Source organism: Zophobas morio, unplaced genomic scaffold (assembly GCF_036711695.1).
Source record: "Zophobas morio isolate AGI-343-1 ecotype UQ-CSIRO unplaced genomic scaffold, CSIRO_AGI_Zmor_V1 ptg000006l, whole genome shotgun sequence".
NCBI lineage: Eukaryota > Metazoa > Arthropoda > Insecta > Coleoptera > Tenebrionidae > Zophobas > Zophobas morio.
Genome location: NW_026972111.1, coordinates 10,629,888 through 10,649,669, shown reverse-complemented (window position 1 = coordinate 10,649,669; position 19,782 = coordinate 10,629,888). Strand labels below are relative to the sequence as shown.

General features: G+C 32.0%; 1 protein-coding gene across 2 annotated transcripts in view; it reads right to left on the bottom strand.

Moving 5' to 3' along the window:
- LOC135123578 (uncharacterized protein) overlaps positions 1-10,959 on the bottom strand; it is a 75,170-nt gene extending 64,211 nt beyond the window's left edge. For both annotated transcript variants that reach the window (XM_064048358.1, XM_064048359.1), the window contains exon 1: positions 10,110-10,959. In XM_064048358.1, the coding sequence (XP_063904428.1) occupies positions 10,110-10,844 (735 nt within the window). In that variant the 5' untranslated portion in view covers positions 10,845-10,959. The remainder of the gene's footprint in view (positions 1-10,109) is intronic.
- Between the last annotated feature and the right edge of the window lie 8,823 nt (positions 10,960-19,782).

Here is a 19,782-nt window from a genome sequence, read left to right as displayed (position 1 = left end):
TTGACATTGCGGAGTTGTATATTGTGTTGCCTATATCAAGGTTTTCCATTTTCTTGGGTATTCTTACTTCACTCCTTAAAAAACTTCAGAAACGTTACTTTTTAAGCGTTTTCTTGTGGTTTTAAGCCAATCAGACACCCTACGGGCTCGGAAACAGCAAGGAAACCATCACATTTTATCAAGAAATCATATTTTGGTCGAATTTTATAAGTTCTGAAGTATATTTGGAGTTTGGACATGTTTTTGACGAAGGCGTTTGGGTTAATTTTTCACATTCTGGCGTTTGTAAATTAAAAATGAATACAGTCCGCACAAATGTAAACGGAAGTTAGACAGGGTTTTTATAAATGATTATAGGGTCGAAATAGGTCACGACCACGTGCCGCCTCTCAGTTTCACACGCATCTGTATAACTGACGAAAAATTAAACTAATTTATTACAATAAAAAGAAACAAATTTATTGCGGTTAAACATCAAAGCACATTTTCACTTCTTTTTTAATTTCAAAAATGGTCTTTCATCCATTCATCAATGCCCATTGTTCAATTTCATGTTCCAACAGGAACTCCTGACTGCTGCGGAAATTTTGTCAAAGATGTTTGCGGATTCTGCGCAAGTCGTCTCAAATTATAAACTTCGTCAGATACTGAAGATCTTCCACGAGATTTATTTTTGTTGACACTGCCAGTTCGAATAAATCTGTTGATTACATCTTTAATGTGAGCCTTTAAGGATGTTTCTTGAATGATTAAATCACGGATTTTGAAATCCATGGCCAACTACACCCTTAAAATCATTTATAAAAAACCTGTTGAGCCTTTCAGATAAACTGGGCATTTTATAGCCAAGTATGCATATCCCGATGTGTTAACGAAATGCTCACTCATTCGTGGTGAACACATTTTTTTCCATAAGTAGTAATAAAATATAACAAAGAATTAATGAATAGCAAACATTACTCAAATAATTTCAACCCAATCTTACGGGTTTGGAAAAAAATTTAAAAGCAAAAACTGAAATTTTTTCGTTTATTAGGTACTAAGAACAATTATTAATATGAAAAATATTACTGAAGTAGCCGGCGTCTTTATTCCTGAAGTGGATGCTGCAAAAACTGTGGAAGTCGGTTTGTGGCGGAAAAATCTAAATGACATTACGTTAGAAAAAGCGAGACTTTTTTTAGAGTACGAGGAGTAATAGACTTCTCCGCCTCCTCTGCGCGGCTTTCCATAATCCCACAGCCACTTAGCTAGACTACAGTGAAAAAACACCAACATTTCCTGGCGTGACTATAAATTTTTTTTAATTCGAAACCAGAACTTTTTGAGATAGTATTTTACCCCATACACTAGATTTATTGTTTTGATAAAAATGAATCTGTAATTTTTCAATTTTCAATCTCCCGATTTTATAACTGTTCTTTTAATTCTAATTTTTTCAGTTTTTCGTTTCTTCAATCTTTCGATTTGCATTTTTTCAATTTTCCATTGTTTTTCTTTCTTCAATTTTACGAGTCTTCATTTTTAAATTATTCAGCTTTCCTATTTTCCAAATTTTTGATGTTACAATTTTTAGATTTTTCAGTTTTTCGCTTTTATAATTCTTCGATTTCCGATTTTTCAATTTTTCATTTTTCTTGTTTCTTCAATTTTTAGAGTTTTCAATTTTCCGAGTTAAAATTTTATCGAGTTAGCGATTTTCAATTTTTCAATTTGTAGAATTTTTATTTTTCATTTCCTCAAATTTTTGGCTTGCAATTTTTCGTTTCGGTTTTTTATTTTCTTTAGTTTTACAATTTTTCGAGTTTGCAATTTTTATTTTTGAAGAATTTGTAGGTACTGATTTTTTAATTTTTGATTTCCTCAATTTTTCGATTTGCAATTTTTCGTTTCGGTTTTTTATTTCCACAATTTTTTTGTTTTTCAATGTTCCGATTTTATAATTTTTTATTTCGAATTTTTTCAATTTACTTATTTCCCAACTTTTGGATGTTTCAATTTTACCAAAATTTCCTGGCGTCACTATAAAAAATTTTTAATTCGAAACAAGAACTTTTTGAGACAGTATTTTACCCCATACACTAGATTGATTGTTTTGAAAAAAATGAATCTGTAATTTTTCAATGTTCCGATTTTATAATTGTTTTTTTAATTTCAATTTTTTCAGTTTTTCGTTTCTTCAATCTTGCGATTTGCATTTTTTTAATTTTTAATTTTTTTGTTTCTTCAATTTTACGATTCTTCATTTTTAAATTATTCAGCTTTCCTATTTTCCAAATTTTTGATGTTACAACTTCTAGATTTTTCAGTTTTTCGCTTTTATAATTCTTCGATTTCCGATTTTTCAATGTTTCATTTTTTTTGTTTCTTCAATTTTTAGATTTTTCAATTTTCCGATTTAAATTTATCGAGTTTGCAACTTTCAATTTTTCAATTTGTAGATTCTTTTATTTTTCATTTCCTCAAATTTTTGGCATGCAATTTTTCTTTCGGTTTTTTATTTTCTTTAGTTTTACAATTTTTCGATTTAAAATTTTTCGAGTTTGCAATTTTTATTTTTTAAATTTTTCATTTTCTCAATTTTTCGATTTACAATTTTTCGTTTCGGTTTTTTATTTTCACAATTTTTTTGTTTTTCAATGTTCCGATTTTATAATTTTTTTATTTGGATTTTTTTCTATTTTCGTATTTCCCAACTTTTGGATGTTTCAATTTCACCAAAATTTCCTGGCGTCACTATAAAAAATTTTTAATTCGAAACAAGAACTTTTTGTGATAGTATTTTACCCCATACACTAGATTGATTGTTTTGATAAAAATGAATCTGTAATTTTTCAATTTTCAATGTCCTGATTTTATAAATGTTCTTTTAATTCCAATTTTTTCAGTTTTTCGTTTCTTCAATCTTTCGATTTGCATTTTTTCAATTTTTCGTTTTTTTTTTGTTTCTTCAATTTTACGAGTCTTCATTTTTAATTATTCAGCTTTCCCATTTTCCAAATTTTTGATGTTACAATTTTTAGATTTTTCAGTTTTTCGCTTTTATAATTCTTCGATTTCAGATTTTTCAATTTTTCGTTTTTCTTGTTTCTTCAATTTATAGATTTTTCAATTTTCCGAGTTAAAATTTTATCGAGTTTGCAATTTTCAATTTTTCAATTTGTAGAATTTTTATTTTTCATTTCCTCAAATTTTTGGCTTGCGATTTTTCGTTTCGGTTTTTTATTTTCTTTAGTTTTACAATTTTTCGATTTAAAATTTCTCGAGTTTGCAATTTTTCGTTTCGGTTTTTTATTTTCACAATTTTTTTTGTTTTTCAATGTTACGATTTTATAATTTTTTTATTTTGAATTTTTTCAATTTTCTTATTTCCCAACTTTTGATGTTTCAATTTCACCAAGATTTCCTGGCGTGACTATAAAAAATTTTGAATTTGAAACGAAAACTTTTTGAGATAGTATTTATTTTAAACCATACAATAGATTTTTGAATAAACTCTCGAATGTTGACGATTCAAAAATGGCATAAGAGGAAAGATCGAAATAAAATGAGTAAAAATGAACGTTTGTGTCCATTTAAATGACGAAATATCTGCTCAGTTATTTTATTGTTTTTAATGATCTTTTGCTTCCCGGGTGTTAGGTAAGGAAGTAGTGTATCGGGTGACTGGCTACTTTTATAGTTTTTTCGATGTTTCATGACCCCAAGAGTACGAAAAAATAGGTTCCCGTTTCCATCTGTCTGGAGCCTGTCTGTATCCATTTTTATTAGACAAATAGTCTCCGAAACTACTAAACCGATTGTTGTCAAATTTTATATGTTGTACGTTATAAATATCGTGTAGTTGCTAAAACGCCAACCAAAATATGGCTAATCATTCCCACTTTTTTTTAGAATTGCTTATACAATATAGGTATAAGGTAAGTCAAAAAAAACAAATGAAGTGACTGGATTTTATAATTCTTACAAATATGGAACACATTACAAGTTTTCCAAATATAATATACATAGCCATCTTTTCACAACAAGAAACTTAAAACATGGTTAAAATGGTACTTTTTTGCAAGGAAATATGGATTTTGCAATTATGGTGCGGAGCCTAATTGCAAAATCGATATTTCCTTATACAAATTTTATATTTTAAACATGTTTTAAGTTTCATGTTGTGAAAAGAACTCTACTCGTATTAAAACAAAAAGGAAACATATAGGCCCGCCCACCCGCCCTATCTCAATTGTGATGATTTTTTTTATTCATCGTGAACCAAGGGGCGGAGCTTAACTGAAAAATACTTATTTCTTTACAAAAAAATAAAAACATGTTTTTGAACATCGTTTTGATGATTTTTTTTTCTTAGAAATCCTAAGCACGTTTAAAACGGTAAACTTTCGTAAGGAAATGTGGATTTAGCAATTAGGCTCCGCCCCTAGATCTGCCAAGGAATGAAAACTTCATTACTATTAGATCAGGACAGGTATGGGTGGGGCTTAACCTTAGGCTTTAATTTTTCCTTAATATACCTAGTATTCTTTGCAATTAAATCCGCCCCTTTGGCTTTCGACAATAAAAAAAAAATCATTACAATTGAGACAGGGCGGGTGGGCGGGGCTTATATTTTCCCTTTTTTTTTCTCTTAACATACATAGCCATCTTTTCACAACAAGAAACTTAGAAAATGGTTAAAATGGCCCATTTTGCAAAGAAATATGGATTTTTAAATTATGGGGCGGAGCCTAACTGCAAAATCGATATTTCCTTATTCAAAGTTTCCATTTTAAGGATGTTTTAAGTTTCATGTTGTTAAAAGAAGTCTACACATAATAATAATAATAATAATTTATTACAGCCCAACGAGCAAGCTCATATAGGGCAAAATAGTACATAATAACATTTGAATAATTTCACAATACACAAAAAAAAAACATACAAGTTATTAGTAAGTAGACGTTCATGCTAATTGTGGTGTATAATTGTAACATAGATTTTTACACGTACAACAAAAAAAACGAAAGTTTTCAACAAATACGTCCAAGTGCGCAGCATTAACGTTATATAACCTAGTCATATTTAGTATAGGGGAATGCAAGTGTTGATTGGTACGTGATACCTGATTAGAAAATAGAAGTGGTTGACGATTATTAAGTCTAGGTACACAAAAGTTAATCTGAGAAAGAAGGTTACTGTCCTGAATAATGCCATGTAATAATTTATATAAAAAGGTTAAAGAGAAGTACTTCCGTCGATCTACAAGGGGTATTAAATCGAATTCAGCTAGCAGTTGTTTCTGTGGGTAATTACGGACTGGATATATCCCATGTTTCCTAAAGTATACGTACTTACAAAATCTTCTTTGGATATTTTCTAATGCGGAAATATGTATATTATAATATGGATCCCATACTAACGTACAGTACTCCAAAATAGAGCGAACATAAGCGAAGTACAATAAAAACATGCAATCCGTATTTTTGAAATCTTTTGTAGTGCGTATGACAAAACCTAACATCTTCAGAGCTTTACAGTTAATATTATTAATGTGAGGTACGAACGACAGTCTAGAGTCCATAATGATACCTAAATCTCTAAATTCAGTACATCTCTTAATCTCTACTCCTCCAATATTATAATTATATTCTATAACATTAGTTTTCCTGTTATATGACACAATACAGCACTTGTTAATATTTATGTCTAACTTGTGTATTTGACACCAACGAATTATTGCATCAAGAACTTTCTGCAACTTTTCACAATCCTGAAGATTATCAATTATTTTTGCTAATTTAATGTCATCTGCATACAAAAAAATACGACAATCAAAGTTTAGACATTTTACCACATCATTAATATAAATAATGAATAATAAAGGTCCTAAATTGGATCCTTGACAAACACCAGAATGGCATTCATACACTGGTGACCTATAACCTGAATATTCAACATATTGCTTTTGGCCACTTAATATCGATTTAAAAAGATTAACTAAACTATCGCATAATCCGAAATTATGTAACTTTTTCAATAGAATTGGGTGGTTTACAACATCAAAAGCTTTGGATAGGTCCATGTATACTGTATCTACCTGTTGTGTGCAGTTTAAAGAATCTGAGACAAATTGTGTAAAATTGCATAAATTCGTACATGTTGATTTACCTCGTACAAAACCGTGTTGGTGATCGGTTAACTGCTGTAATATATGGCTATAAACGTTATCAAACAATATGATTTGAAATAACTTTGCAAAGTTTGGAATAATTGCAACAGGTCTGTAGTTTGTTATCTCAAATTTAGAGGCGGATTTGAAGATAGGACATACCCTTGCAATCTTCCAACTTTCTGGGAAGACCTCCGTTTTTAAAATTAAGTTATAAAGATGTTGGAGGGGCGTGATAAGACAAGATATACAATCACGAATAAAAAAAGCCGGAATAGAATCAGCACCCATTGTAAAATTTGCTTTGATTTTCCGCACACATTTAGAAATATCCTTTTCATTTATAACAAAATTGTGTAAAACAGGTACATTTAAATTATTATCACAGATGTTATCACAGTCACATTTCGTATCACATTTCTTATTATCACACTGATTTGAACTTACAGATGAGTTACTATTATATTGTTTAAACACGCTGCTGAATAAAATGGCGAAGTTATTGACAATGTCCTGAGGATTGGCAAGTTTTTTCTCACCATGCGACATGACTCCGGGAATTCTTGACGATTTGTTTTTCTCATTTACAAAAGACCATAGCTGAGAGGGATCGTTTCTAATTTTCTCTTCCGCAGAATTTAAAAAATTCTGGTATTCTTCCCTTGCTGCACTTCTTATTCTTTGATTTAATTGCCGCGCCCGTTCTTTGTGTGACAAAACCTTGTATTTTTTATACATTTTCCAATGATACTTCCTTTGTATTATTGCTCTAACAATGTCGGTATTAAACCATACAGGATAGACGTTTTTTTGTTTGTTTATTCGTTGAGGAACGTATATAGAAAACAATTTAGTAATAACATTAGTTAGATATTCGCAACCCTTATTTATATCTTCAATTAATAACATTTCATTCCAATTTACTTTTGATATAGCTTCATATAATCCTTTGAAATCAGCTTTTCTAAAATTAAATGACTTCTTATCTGTTTGTGCTGGTTCAAATTTGGTTTCATTTATGACGTTGATAAAAAATTTCATTAATAATGAAGGATGGTGACTGTCCTCTTTTACCAGAGGTTCTATATTGTGCTCGATGGAAGAGCTTATAGCGTCCGATGTTACAATTGTATCCAGTATACGGCCATTAGCATTTAGAACGCGATTATGTTGTATTAAGTTGTTAAAAGTTAAAAATGAAACAAACGCATTATACAAATTTGTGGGATTGCGATTATCATATAAGCATGCGTACAGTTCTGGTATGTTAAAATCACCGGCGATGATACAATAATTTGACAAGTCGCAACAGTTTTCAAGATGATCCAGGAGAGCTCCATAGTCTTCAATGGGGGTTGACGGAGGAATGTACAAATTGATTATCAGTACGGGGACATTTTTGATATGCATTTTGACTATTAGTAAATCGACTTGTTCCAATGGTGAGTTCGTGGATATGACTTCGGCTGAATACGTGTGAAAAATGGCTGTTAGTACACCTCGACCCCTTCTTGCATTAGAGGATCTGAAAACATGGTAGTTGTTGCACATTATTTCACTTGACTTTATCGAATCCGTTAGCCATGTTTCCGTTAACATAATAATGTCAAAATTTACAGTTGCAGAATTAATGTAGAAAATATTTAGTTTTGAATTTAAACCTCGAACATTTTGATACACAGCTCTTATTTCAAATTTGCTATTACTTATTCGTTGAGCTGAATCTAGTTTTTTACAATTTTTGGCATTCCATTCGTATACTTTAACTTGATATCATTTTCACCTCCATCCTTTCTTCGTTTAAATTCAGATCTCACCGTATAAGCTAAGTTTCTTTGACGAACAGTAAGGTCTCTATTCACGTATATATTATTCTTGGTTCGATAATTTCTCAGTACATTTGAAACATCTTCCAAGGAATTTAATGTAATCAAAAGAGGTCTAATTTTATTGTCAACTCTTTTTCCTAAACGCATACTCTTAACAATTAACGTTACATTTACCACATCTTTTCCAATAATATCAATGAATTTTTTACTATCCTCATTCCTGTTATCAATCTCATTCGCATTTGCGGATTCTGGTAAATTATATATTATCACATTGTTGGCACGTCTTTGTCGGTCATATATTTCTGATATCACATCTTCTTGATTTAGTTGATTATTAAGTTCATTGGTACCCACAGGCGTTTCTTTGCCCTCGATGTTTTTACCTTTTTTCAACTCAATAATCTCTTTCTTTAATTGAACTACCTCAGTTTTTAACTCGGCGTATGATTCTAATTGTTTCTGCAGTTGATGAATTGTGACTTGAAAATCATTAATTTTCTGGACAATATTGCAGTTATTGCAAAAATAACGCAATCTACGGCGTCCTGATTTTAAACATTCAGCCTCCGCTCGAGAAATATCTGCACAGTTTGTGTGATATACTTGACCACAAATATCGCAAGTTACACCTCCGCCATCATTACACAAGATATCGCACTTGGCACATGGAACAGACATAATTAACTAAAAAAAATGATCACCACTATTAGTAACAATTTAGAGCTCTTAGCTGAAGCGTGCGTCTATAGCGGACGACACCTTCAGTTCATTTTCACATATTAAAACAAAAAGGCAAAATGAACGCATCACTAAAAATGGTCTAAATTTATTTATGCAGAACTTCCCTCATCCTTAAGTACAATCGAACAAATAGTTTTTTCGTACAATTATAAAATTTGATTTTGCAAAATTTTACTTTGATCACCCCTAAAAGTAAAAAATATGTAGGTATCTAATAACAATGTAAAAAAATATTAGACCGATGGAAATGTTGGACAAAAAAATTTGTAAAGTAACTGTGATAAAATTCGCGGCGAATTCATCAACCACGACTACAGAAGTAAAGAATATATTATTTTATAAAATTTAAATAACTTTTACTGCGTAAAATAATAATGGAAGTCATAAAATTGTTGGTGGGGATATTGGACAAATTTTGCTTAGCGTTTTACTACACGATACTGTTAAATCACATAAAAAATTGACAATAATCGGTCCAGTAGTTTCGAAGATTATTTGTCTAATAAAAATCGACACAGACGACAGACAGATAGAAACGCGAGACCTACTTTTTTTATAATTATGAAGTCCTGCTTATAATTTCTGATGTAATAAAAATATTAATAATAGGGAATAAGAAAAATTATAGTTGTTTAATAGAGTGCAGACAACTTACCTGCCTTGGCAACGTTGGCAAATCAATAAAAATAAATCGAATAAAACGTAAATAGGTTAAATTGTTTACTAGGAAAAGATCTATATAAAAACTATGAAGCACTTTGTTATGATGGTAAACACGAAAATGAAATTTTATTAATGTTAGGCCAAAAAGTTTTTAACAAAAGTTGCAGATAATTGTATTATCGACAAAAATGTTTATTTCAGAATAGAGAATTAAACAACGTTAAAAGGCATATTTATTACAGTTGTAAAGCGTTGATTCGATTTTTATTTTCTCCGACTTTACATCTGTATGTCTTATTTATCTTAGCGCACGTCAAATTTTTTCATACTTTTTGGTTTTTTAAACTATTATTAAAATTTGCAGGTTTCTTCAGATATTTTGCAAATTTTGTTATTAAAAAAAAAATAGAAATGTGTGCCTGTGTGATTGTGATTACATATTTATTTATTTTTTTTTAGATTTCGGGGAAGTTCCTAGGTCGAGGATTTGTCGATTTGAAAGTTTAAGCAGTGAATTTCATAATAATGACAAATTTAATTTTGTAATATAATTTCAACATTATTCTTAAATGAAAACATTAAGTTTGTATTGTATTCTCTAAACAATGCTTTGTTTTTGTAAAAATCAGCAAGCTAATCAGAGCGCAGCAAAGTTTCTAATTTCGCTCTAGTACTGCCAACAACGTAAAAATAAACGTAATAAAATAATAAAAACTCACCCTCACAGCACGAATATCTTCCCTCAGCTGTTTATTATCCTCCTCCAGCGTTTTTATTAGTTCTTCCTTTATCTTGATCTCTTCTTCATACTCCTTGATCTCTCTACTGCTAGGAACTGCTTCAATAACCACTTGCTCGACATTTTTATTTACATCTTGATCTTGGGGCTGTTCTTCAAAAGCAACCACCGGCTCCTCTTCCTCCACTTCCCGTGGCTTTTCTCCCGGAGAAGAAACAGACTGCACTTTACTTTCCTCGCTAAAGTCCTCACTGTACGTATCGCTTTCGCTATCATCATTAGGAAGCGGACTCACACTTTTCGGAGTTGGTGTAGACTCTTTCGAATCATTTGAATTCAAATCAGTTATATTCTGTGACGTTTTTGACCTCTGACTTAGTTGTTCAAAACTCTTTGAACTTTCCATGTAAATTCGCTCCGCTTCCCGCATAATGTCGTCGATACTTCGCTCTTCAGTCGATCGCTCGTAGGGTCCCAGAGGACTCTGGGCCGCTACTCTGTTAATTTCTTCAATTATACTTCCCACATCTACTTCTGTGTGGTCTTCGCGGTTGCTGTTTAGAATGTTTTGTTCTTTTTCTAAAAATTCTGCCAAGGAACTTGAAATATCCAAGTCGAGGCGGGGTACGTAGAGGTTATTCGCGTTTTCTTCTTTACTTGTGTCTTTATTTTTATTTTTTAGCCACCAGAATGTCGAGGGGGGTTTCGTTTCCATGATTTTATTGATTACGCAGAAGTGTTAACGATTTGGTTGAGTGTGATGGTGTGAAAACAGCGAAAACGATTAAACAACTTTTTAATTTCGCGTCGAAATCTGTTTACACTGTTTGACAGATGACAGCTGTTTGTTGTTGTTTGAATTTCCAGTTTGGTCAATACCAATCCACGGAACGCAATATCACTAGAGACATTTAAATAGAATATGTCGTGTGGACCACGGCACGAAATGACAGTTTCATTTCAACTTTAAAATATTTTAGGTTATCTGACTGGTTGTCAGAAACACGTATATGTCAAAATTGTTGTCAAATTTATCATGAACGTTCGTCTCAAAGGGTTTTCCAGTTTCCTAAAAAAATTGCAGCAATCCACTTGACTCCACTATTTTCTGAAAATGCACTGCAGTTTAATTAATTGTAATAATATCGCAAATGATGGATATCGTTTATATAATTTTCCCACATGTAAGACGACCATTGCATTTTGGAAGGAAAGTTTGAGGCGTCTAAATTGGAACACTGGTTCTACCTGCATTTTTAGAATTATATTTTAAGGTGGACTTTGATCAATAAGATTTCGTCTGCGACTTAAATTTAAAAGAAAACGTTTTACCTAAATATGTATTTTCAAGTTAAAGATTTTAAAGATAAAACACCATTTAAAATTGTTAATCCGCAACAAACAATTAATGAACAAAATATCAAAATTTAAAATTTAATAGCCACTGAAGAAGAATTATTAGCGCAAATCGAGTGTTTAGCAAAGTACTACCAAAATTTGTTGCAGTAGAAAGAAAAGGAAATTTGTTGTTTAAGCGAAAAAATTAACAGTTTGAATTTTAAAAAATTAAAAATTAATGACAAACTGGTGATTTCTGGTAAATTTGGAGTGAACAAAGAAGTAATTACAAATGCACTTAAATGAAAAAAAATGAGGAGGAGGAGTCTCGAGACTGCAGAAAAAGCAGTGTCCATTAAATTTTCTTGTAGCTTTTCAGGCTATGAATCTTTATTAAAATGAAACTACTTATTGCCATCTTTGCGTACGGAAAATAGAGCATATCAAATTCTACCCGGGTATATTAGACGAAATTTTTTATTCTTTAAATTTAAAAGTTAAAGATTTTAAAGATTATGAAAAAGACTGTTTATATTTAGATGATACGGTTTTAACATCTGGAAAGTAATACTGCACAGCTTCTTCTTCTATACTAGGGTATGAAACGCTGGAAAACTTTTCAGCGATAGCCATTCATTCTTTAGTTACGTAACATGATAGGTGGAATATTGCGGCGGTGACATTTCGGCTATTAGCAAATCTAATTTACGTGAATACAAAAACACTTTGAAATTTTTGCAAGAAATTATTGTTTTATTTGCAAATATCAGTTTTGGGAAGGGGGGCTATTGGAAACCAAAACAGGTTTAACTTTGTCAACAAAAACTATTTTAGATCTTCAGGAATACTTTTTAAACGTTAGAGGTTATACATTTTTGTGTAGGTACGTCAAGATTTTCACAAGATGGGTTAGGAAACATTTTTAGTCAAATACGACTGAGACAAGAAATACCAAATGCACTTCAGTTTAGGTCACTTCTTAAAAATTTATGAGTACTTAATTCAATGCTTCAAAAAATGCTGGTATAATGGGGGTGGCTATATTTTGGTAAGAATTAGACGAAATTTAAAGTCTGTTAATTGTCTACAAGCAAGTATTACCAACAAATTTTCGAGGCTCGGTACGAAATTCGTTTAGTTAAGAGAATGTAAAGTTAATTCATTAACATATCCAACAGAAATTGTATTTAATTTGTTTTTAACTATGGAAAAATATTTGAAAATTTAAAGAAGGTATCTAATTCCTGAACAAAATGTTGATTTAAATACAAATACATTTATTAAGGCACAAATACATGAAAATAAAAAAGAATTGTACATATGGCCGTGTCAGAAAACTTAAGTATCCAAAAATTCTTCTGTCGAGTAAGAATACGCTGCATTTCTTAAAATAGATATTACCTTTGATTTGAAATTACTAAAACCTAAATTCTCACTATCAATACCGAACCTCCTTATTTTATTAAAACAAATAATACCAATATACGTATTTAATTAATTAATTAAATCATCATTGTTACGTAAATTATAGTTCTGTATATCTCGCACACGTTGAAATTGACAGACATTTTGTTTAATATTTAGCACTAAACTTAGAATGATGGTGCCGTTAACAAACCATATTCTTTGAAAATTAGTCGACAAGAGGTTCTAGGATATAACTTAAACATGGCCTTAATTATCCATTTCTGTGCCCTAAAGACATTATTTAAATAAGCTGAGGCTCCCCAATACAAGAGAGCGTAAGATAATCTCGACTGAATCGATGCATAATAAACCTTATACAGGGTGCCGCATCCAAGTCTGGACATAGGGAATTAACATGGCAAATTGGTTTTTAGTTTATAATATCTCCCCAGATCACTTTAACGCTATAATTGAGTGATGCCTTTGTGGAGGTCGAAGAGGGCTATCGGCCAGTATATTTTTCAAATCGTTGTATTGCGCTTATTTACTGTAAAAAAGGTTTTAAAAACCGTATTTTGAAATTCGCGCCCGATCCGAATTGTCGCGAAATGTTCCGTAGCACTGTCGAAGTTCGGAGATCGCGTCTTTGGATTAAGCATGCAAAATCCAAATGTCGAAATGAAATTAGAAATTATACTCAGAAATCAACGAACAACTCAAACTGAATTATTTTATCTAGTATGATGAATATTGTAGGACAAATTAAGCAGAATAAATGCACAAACTGATACATTTATTCGTCATAGGGCGCGACCCCGTCAAACAAGCCGTCTCGAACTACACTCAAGCCGTATCCAAAAAGCCCGAGATGAAGACTTCGAGCAGCTGGCCTTCCTCAAAATCCCATCGGCAGCATTGTGACATGTCCTGGGAGCCCGTCAAGCTAGGAATATACTCATACTGCCTGACTCACTAATCACTGAACGACTCAAATTGAATTATTTTATCCAATATGACGATTATTGTAGGTCAATTTAAACGGAATAAATGCACAAACTGCACAAAATATTTTATTAATTATTTAGTAATTGATAAGATAAGACTGATTTTGGCACTTTTGACATGTTCGACCACTTTTAAACTATTTTCGAAAAATTTTTTTCTGTTTTTTTATTTTCTTTCTTTTTTCAATGTTCATATTTTATTTTATAATCTTTCGTTTCTTTAACTTTTGAATTACAATTTTTCTAGTTTTCATTTCAAATGTGTAACTAATAATTATGTCTTAAAACATTTTTCACTTTTACAATTTTAGGATCTTGAACTCCGTTTTCTTGGAGGATCTGTCGTTTGCCAAAAAAGTTTTATCTTACTCAGTATTAGCTAAGATAAGACAGATTTTGGCAAATGACATTCTATAAGAAAATGAAGGACGGGTGGGCGGAGCTGGTACTTGCTAAGAGAAGACTGATTTTGGCAAATAACATACCTTCCAAGAAAAGAGAAGGTGGGTGGGCGGGGCTACCACCTGCTAAGATAAGAGTGATTTTGGTAACTGAGATATCCTTTAAGAAAAGAAAGGGCGGGTGGGCGGGGCTAGTACCTTTTACGGTAAAACTGATATTGGCAAATGACATACTCTTTAAGAAAAGAGAGGGCGGGTGGGCGAGGATAGTACCTACTAAAATAAGACCGATTTTGGCAAATGACAAACCCTCTAACAAAATAGAGGGCAAGATTCTAAAATTGAAAAAGTGAACAATTTTTTAAATTATAATTATTTGAAATGAAAACTAGAAAATTGTAATTCAAAAGTTGCAGAAATTTGTCAAAATCGGTCTTTTTTAGCAGGTATACTAGCCCCGCCCATATGCCCTCTATTTTCTTAGAGGGTTTGTCATTTGCCCAAATCGGTCTTATCTTACCAAGTACTAGCCCGTCCACCCTCCCTCTATTTTCTTAGAGGGTATGTCATTTGCCAAAATCAGTCTTATTTTACCAAGTACTAGCCCCGCCCACCCGCCCTTTCTTTTCTTACAGGGTATCTCATTTGCCAAAATCACTCTCATCTTAGCCGGGTGTAGCCCCGCCCACCCACTCTCTCTTTTCTTAGAGGGTATCTCATTTGCCACCATCAGTTTTGTCTTACCCAGTACTAGCTAAGATAAGACAGATTTTGGCAAATGACATTCTATAAGAAAATAACGGCGGGTGGGCGGGGCTAGTACCATCTAAGATAAGACTGATTTTGCCAAATGGTATACCTTCTGAGAAAATAAAGGGTGGGTGAGCGGGGGTAGTTCTTGTTAAGATAAAGCTGACGTTGGCAAATGATATACCCCCTAAGAAACTAAAGGGCGGGTGGGCGGGGCTATTATTTGTAGGAGAAGACTGAACAATATTTGGATTAGTCACTAGAATGAAGAAGGAGTGGGAGTCGGGCAACTGCTTGCTTATAAGGCTCTACAGAAAACATGTAAACTCAGGTCCGCCCACCCATCCCTACTTCGCTTTGATTATTCATTTTATTAGGTCTGAGACGGAGTTTGAAATGCTATTGTTTTGTCGTGCCCAAATAGTTTTGACCGCGGCCGAGCTTTTGGACACTAACAAAATTATTTATTTGGGTGTAGGCCCATTTCCTTGGAAATGGAAGAGCTAAACTGCATGTAGGGGGAAGAAGTAATAATTAAACATTTATAACATTTTTATACGTATATTAAAAGAAAGCATAATAAGCATGTCAAAAGAATAATCGAGTAAATGTGTAAATAATCAACAGAAAAATAAAACATAAAATAAATTCACACACATAACACGAAAAAACAAAACAACATGCAAAACATTCTTCTAAAGCGCTACGCAATTATATTCCACTAATAACACTCTTAAAATCTATGAACATAACCCACATTTTTAATTAATAAACTTAATCCTAGAAAAATCAGCATGCAAAAACACTAAAAATTAATTCGGTAAATCCATAATTAAATGCGATACCTTCTAAACAACATTAATATTACGAGCATGATAAATAACCAAAAAAATAAACTACTAACTACTAAATGGAATCATTACTTAATTATTTAAATAAATTGCGATTGGGCATTTATATATATTAATTAAATCATGAGAACAACTAAAATAACGGTAAAAATCATGCACTTAAATCTACGACAACTTATGAATATAAACATGTAAAAAGAGAGATAAATAAGTTTTCACATACATCGATTAGCTAAATATGCCGAGCACAACAATCGTTCACGAGAAAAATTGATGGTTACAGGACAGGTAGATACATGTAAAAATAAACAGTCATAATTTATACATGCAGTCAAACATTGGGACGTTAGTACCATAAATGCGCTAAAATACAATGAGACGATTAAAATAAAGTATAATGTGAGAAATATAGCAACATAACATATACTATAGCAAAATAATCAGAGAACGGAGTCATATTTAAACGGCAAAAATTCAATATAAAATAATCAACAGCAAGAAAATTAGATTAAAAGGTTTCAATTCGGGAACTTCCCAAAAACGCACATAAAATATTCATGTCGCAAGCAAAGAATTAAATCGGCAAATTTAAAGAGATATTGGAATTATTATTATAAAAGCAAATGGTAAAAATCAGAAAAATCCTCTCCAAAAAAAAAAACGCATATAAAATATTTATGTCGCAAGCAAAAGAGTTAAATCGGCAATTCACAGAAATTTGGAATAATTATCATAAAAACGAACGGTAACTTATCGAAAAATCCTCCCCAATAATCAAGAACCGACGCAAGGCTAAACGTACCACCTGCAAACGGGAACATATGGAAGCACTAAAGATTACTTTCGGTGCCGGCGCTAACTGTTCACACCCAACGTAACGGAGAAAACGCATAAATTAAACGCTACACATGTACGATTCGAACTCGAGAATACATGACGAAAAAACGGAAAGCAAGATAAACTAAGAATGACTAAAAGGTAGACTTACACAGCTGCAGCATTGAGACTTTTTCTATCTTCCTCTCGGGCTCAGCAAATTCTTCTAAGTTCGGATTTCTTCAAAATTCAGCAAAAATTAATAAAAATCTCGACACCGGTTTGGGCAGAGCCTTCGGCGGCAACTGGAAACTTCTACTTCTACTCTCTTAAACCGTTTTCGGCGCTACTGCTTATATAGGGATTTTTACTCATTATTCTTGTCTCTCGTGACTTTAGTGGACTATATTTCTTCATGATTAGTGTATTACTCGGTACGGGATTTTAGGTTTTATTTCGTTGTGTTATAGGGTTTAGCTTTTAATTATGGTTCCGCGACTGACGTTTTTTATTGGTTAGTGTGTCGTATATTTTCGGGTTTTTTCAACTTGCGTCATGCTTTTTATGTCGTCATCGCTACATGTGGTTAGCTTGTTGTAACTATTTTTAAAGAGGGCGGTTTTTTCTGAGGTTATTTATGTGTCTGGGTTTCGTTTGCAGCTGTTTTAGTTTGGATACAATTTTATATGAAAGTAATTGGGATTGGCGATGTTTCTGGCGTATTATTTTGTACAAGTTATTTGCAATGTCTGGCAAGCGCAATGTTATTCGCAATTTGCGAATACGCGAATTTTGTTCCTGCATTTGGGGGTTGATAGTTGATTTTGTTTATCTATTTGAATGGTACTATATGCTATTAGAACATGCGTGTTAATTAATTAAGATTTGCAAATTTTCTAGTTATGTTTTGAGGGTTTGTTATTAGTCTTTTTAGTTACAATTTTCTCGTGAACGAATTTAGTGACGGCTCGTCACAGTTTGCTTATAAAAGACTCTTTAGGAAAAATTAAAATTAGCCCCGCCCACCGCTCGTTTTCTATTTCTTTTCTTCTGAAATAAGAAATAGATCTTATAGCAAATAGTAAATATAACAAAAATATTACGGTTAGCGATTTTTTTTCTTTTTTTAACACCCTAGGTTCTATTAGTTTCCATTCCCACTCTATAGAAATATTAATATAATATATTTAACCCTGCCCACCCACCCCTCCTTTATTCCAGTGAATTATTTTATCTGGACGGTGGGCGGGGCTAGTTCTTGCTAAGATAAGGCTGATTTTGGCAAATGATATACCCCCTAAGAAACTAGAGGGCGGGTGGGCGGGGCTAGTATTTGCTAAGATAAAACTGAACAATATTAGGAGTAGTCAGTAGAATGAAGAGGGATGGGTGAACAGAGCTACTCCGCCCACTTTCTTCCTCCATTTCACTGACTTATTTTATTTACGGTAAAATGGGAAATGAATTTCGTTTTGATAAGCGGTGGAATATAAGATTAAAAAAAAAATTAGGTTATGTCAGGCCAGCTTAGGTCACGTCAGGTCAAGTCAGGATAAGTCAGGTAAATTCAGGTCAGGTCTAGTTCCAATTAATTCCAGAATTATTACACTTCTACGTAACTCCTAATAAATTCTTTAGTTAACACAAACATCAATTAAACAAATAAATAAATAACTCAGTAAAAAATCACGCAGAGATAGAATTAAATTAAAAAGTTTGTATGGTTTATATTCTTTTAATATAGTGTAATACGGGTTTCCATCCTATATATACGCTGCTTCTTTCAATATTACTTTGGCAATAATTTTTTAACAAAAAATCTGCAATTTCACAGTTCATGCTAAAAAAGAACCTCAATTTTAATAGAATATTAACATTTTATTTTCAGAAATTATTTTCTGAATCAGTAACCCATTTAATTTCCCCATTTTTTATTTTGCTGAAACAGCCTTTTTAAAATCTGAAAATGTTGGTAAAAATTGTGAAAAAAATTCACTTTTCGTCTCAGAACCTTGAAAATAGTGATCAAAACCCAAAAAAGAGGGGGGTGGGTGGCGCTACTTTTTTTAATTTTAGTTTTTTCTGGTTGGCAAAATAAAATTCAATTTTCACCTATAAATAATAAGACCGTGAAGTGGTGAAGAATATGAAAATGTAGGTGTCGCATTTGCGCCTGGCAGTCGCCTGTCTATCATCTGTCTGTCGTCTGTGCTGATTTTTATTAAATAGAAACTACCACACTGATTGTTATCAAATTTTAGATGTATGCGAGGAGTATCGTGCAGATGGTAAAACACTAATCGAAATTTGTCCAATCATCCCCTGCAACAATTTCACCACGTCATCTCAAAATTTTGTTTAGTAAATGCCATAAAATAACATACTCCTGCATTTGTGTTCTATGAATTTGCCTTGATTTTGTTTATTACTACATATTATAATTTTTATTATGCAATATTTATCACAATAAAGCTTGTCTTTAATGACATAGTACCTACCATACGAAACGTGGGTCATGGGTCAGTGCCAATGTGATAGTTTTGCGTCTAAAGGGTCTGGAATTCGATCATCCATTATACTCATTTTTTTCTTTCCACTGTGACTGGTTTACCTAAAATTTCGCAGTCCATAATTTTATTGTCTGTAGTTTAAATTTGTAAAGGTTATTTTAATTTTATAATTTTTCGAAGAAGCTGATTTCACTGACAAGACATTGTTCATCATTTTAAAATTAAACCTAGTCTGTCCCAGGATTTTCAAAGAAAGTGTCAATTAACGAAGTTATGACTTTTGTGTGGAACTTTATCAATTTTTTTTTACTACATTACCCTGTTGTATCGTATTACGAAATTAACCAGAACTTACCAACAAGCTATTAAAACCCTTGTATATGTTACACAAAATGTTTATTTGTTTCTTGTACATAACAAAAAACTTGCTTAACCTGCTTCTCCAATAAACGTAAAAACATCGTTTTACATGTTTACATGATAATAACTTATTAAATAGTCGAGTTTCTAATTTACGATATTAATTAAAGTCAACAGTTCAAAAGTCCATTGTTTATTATGCTCTTTGAAATGCAG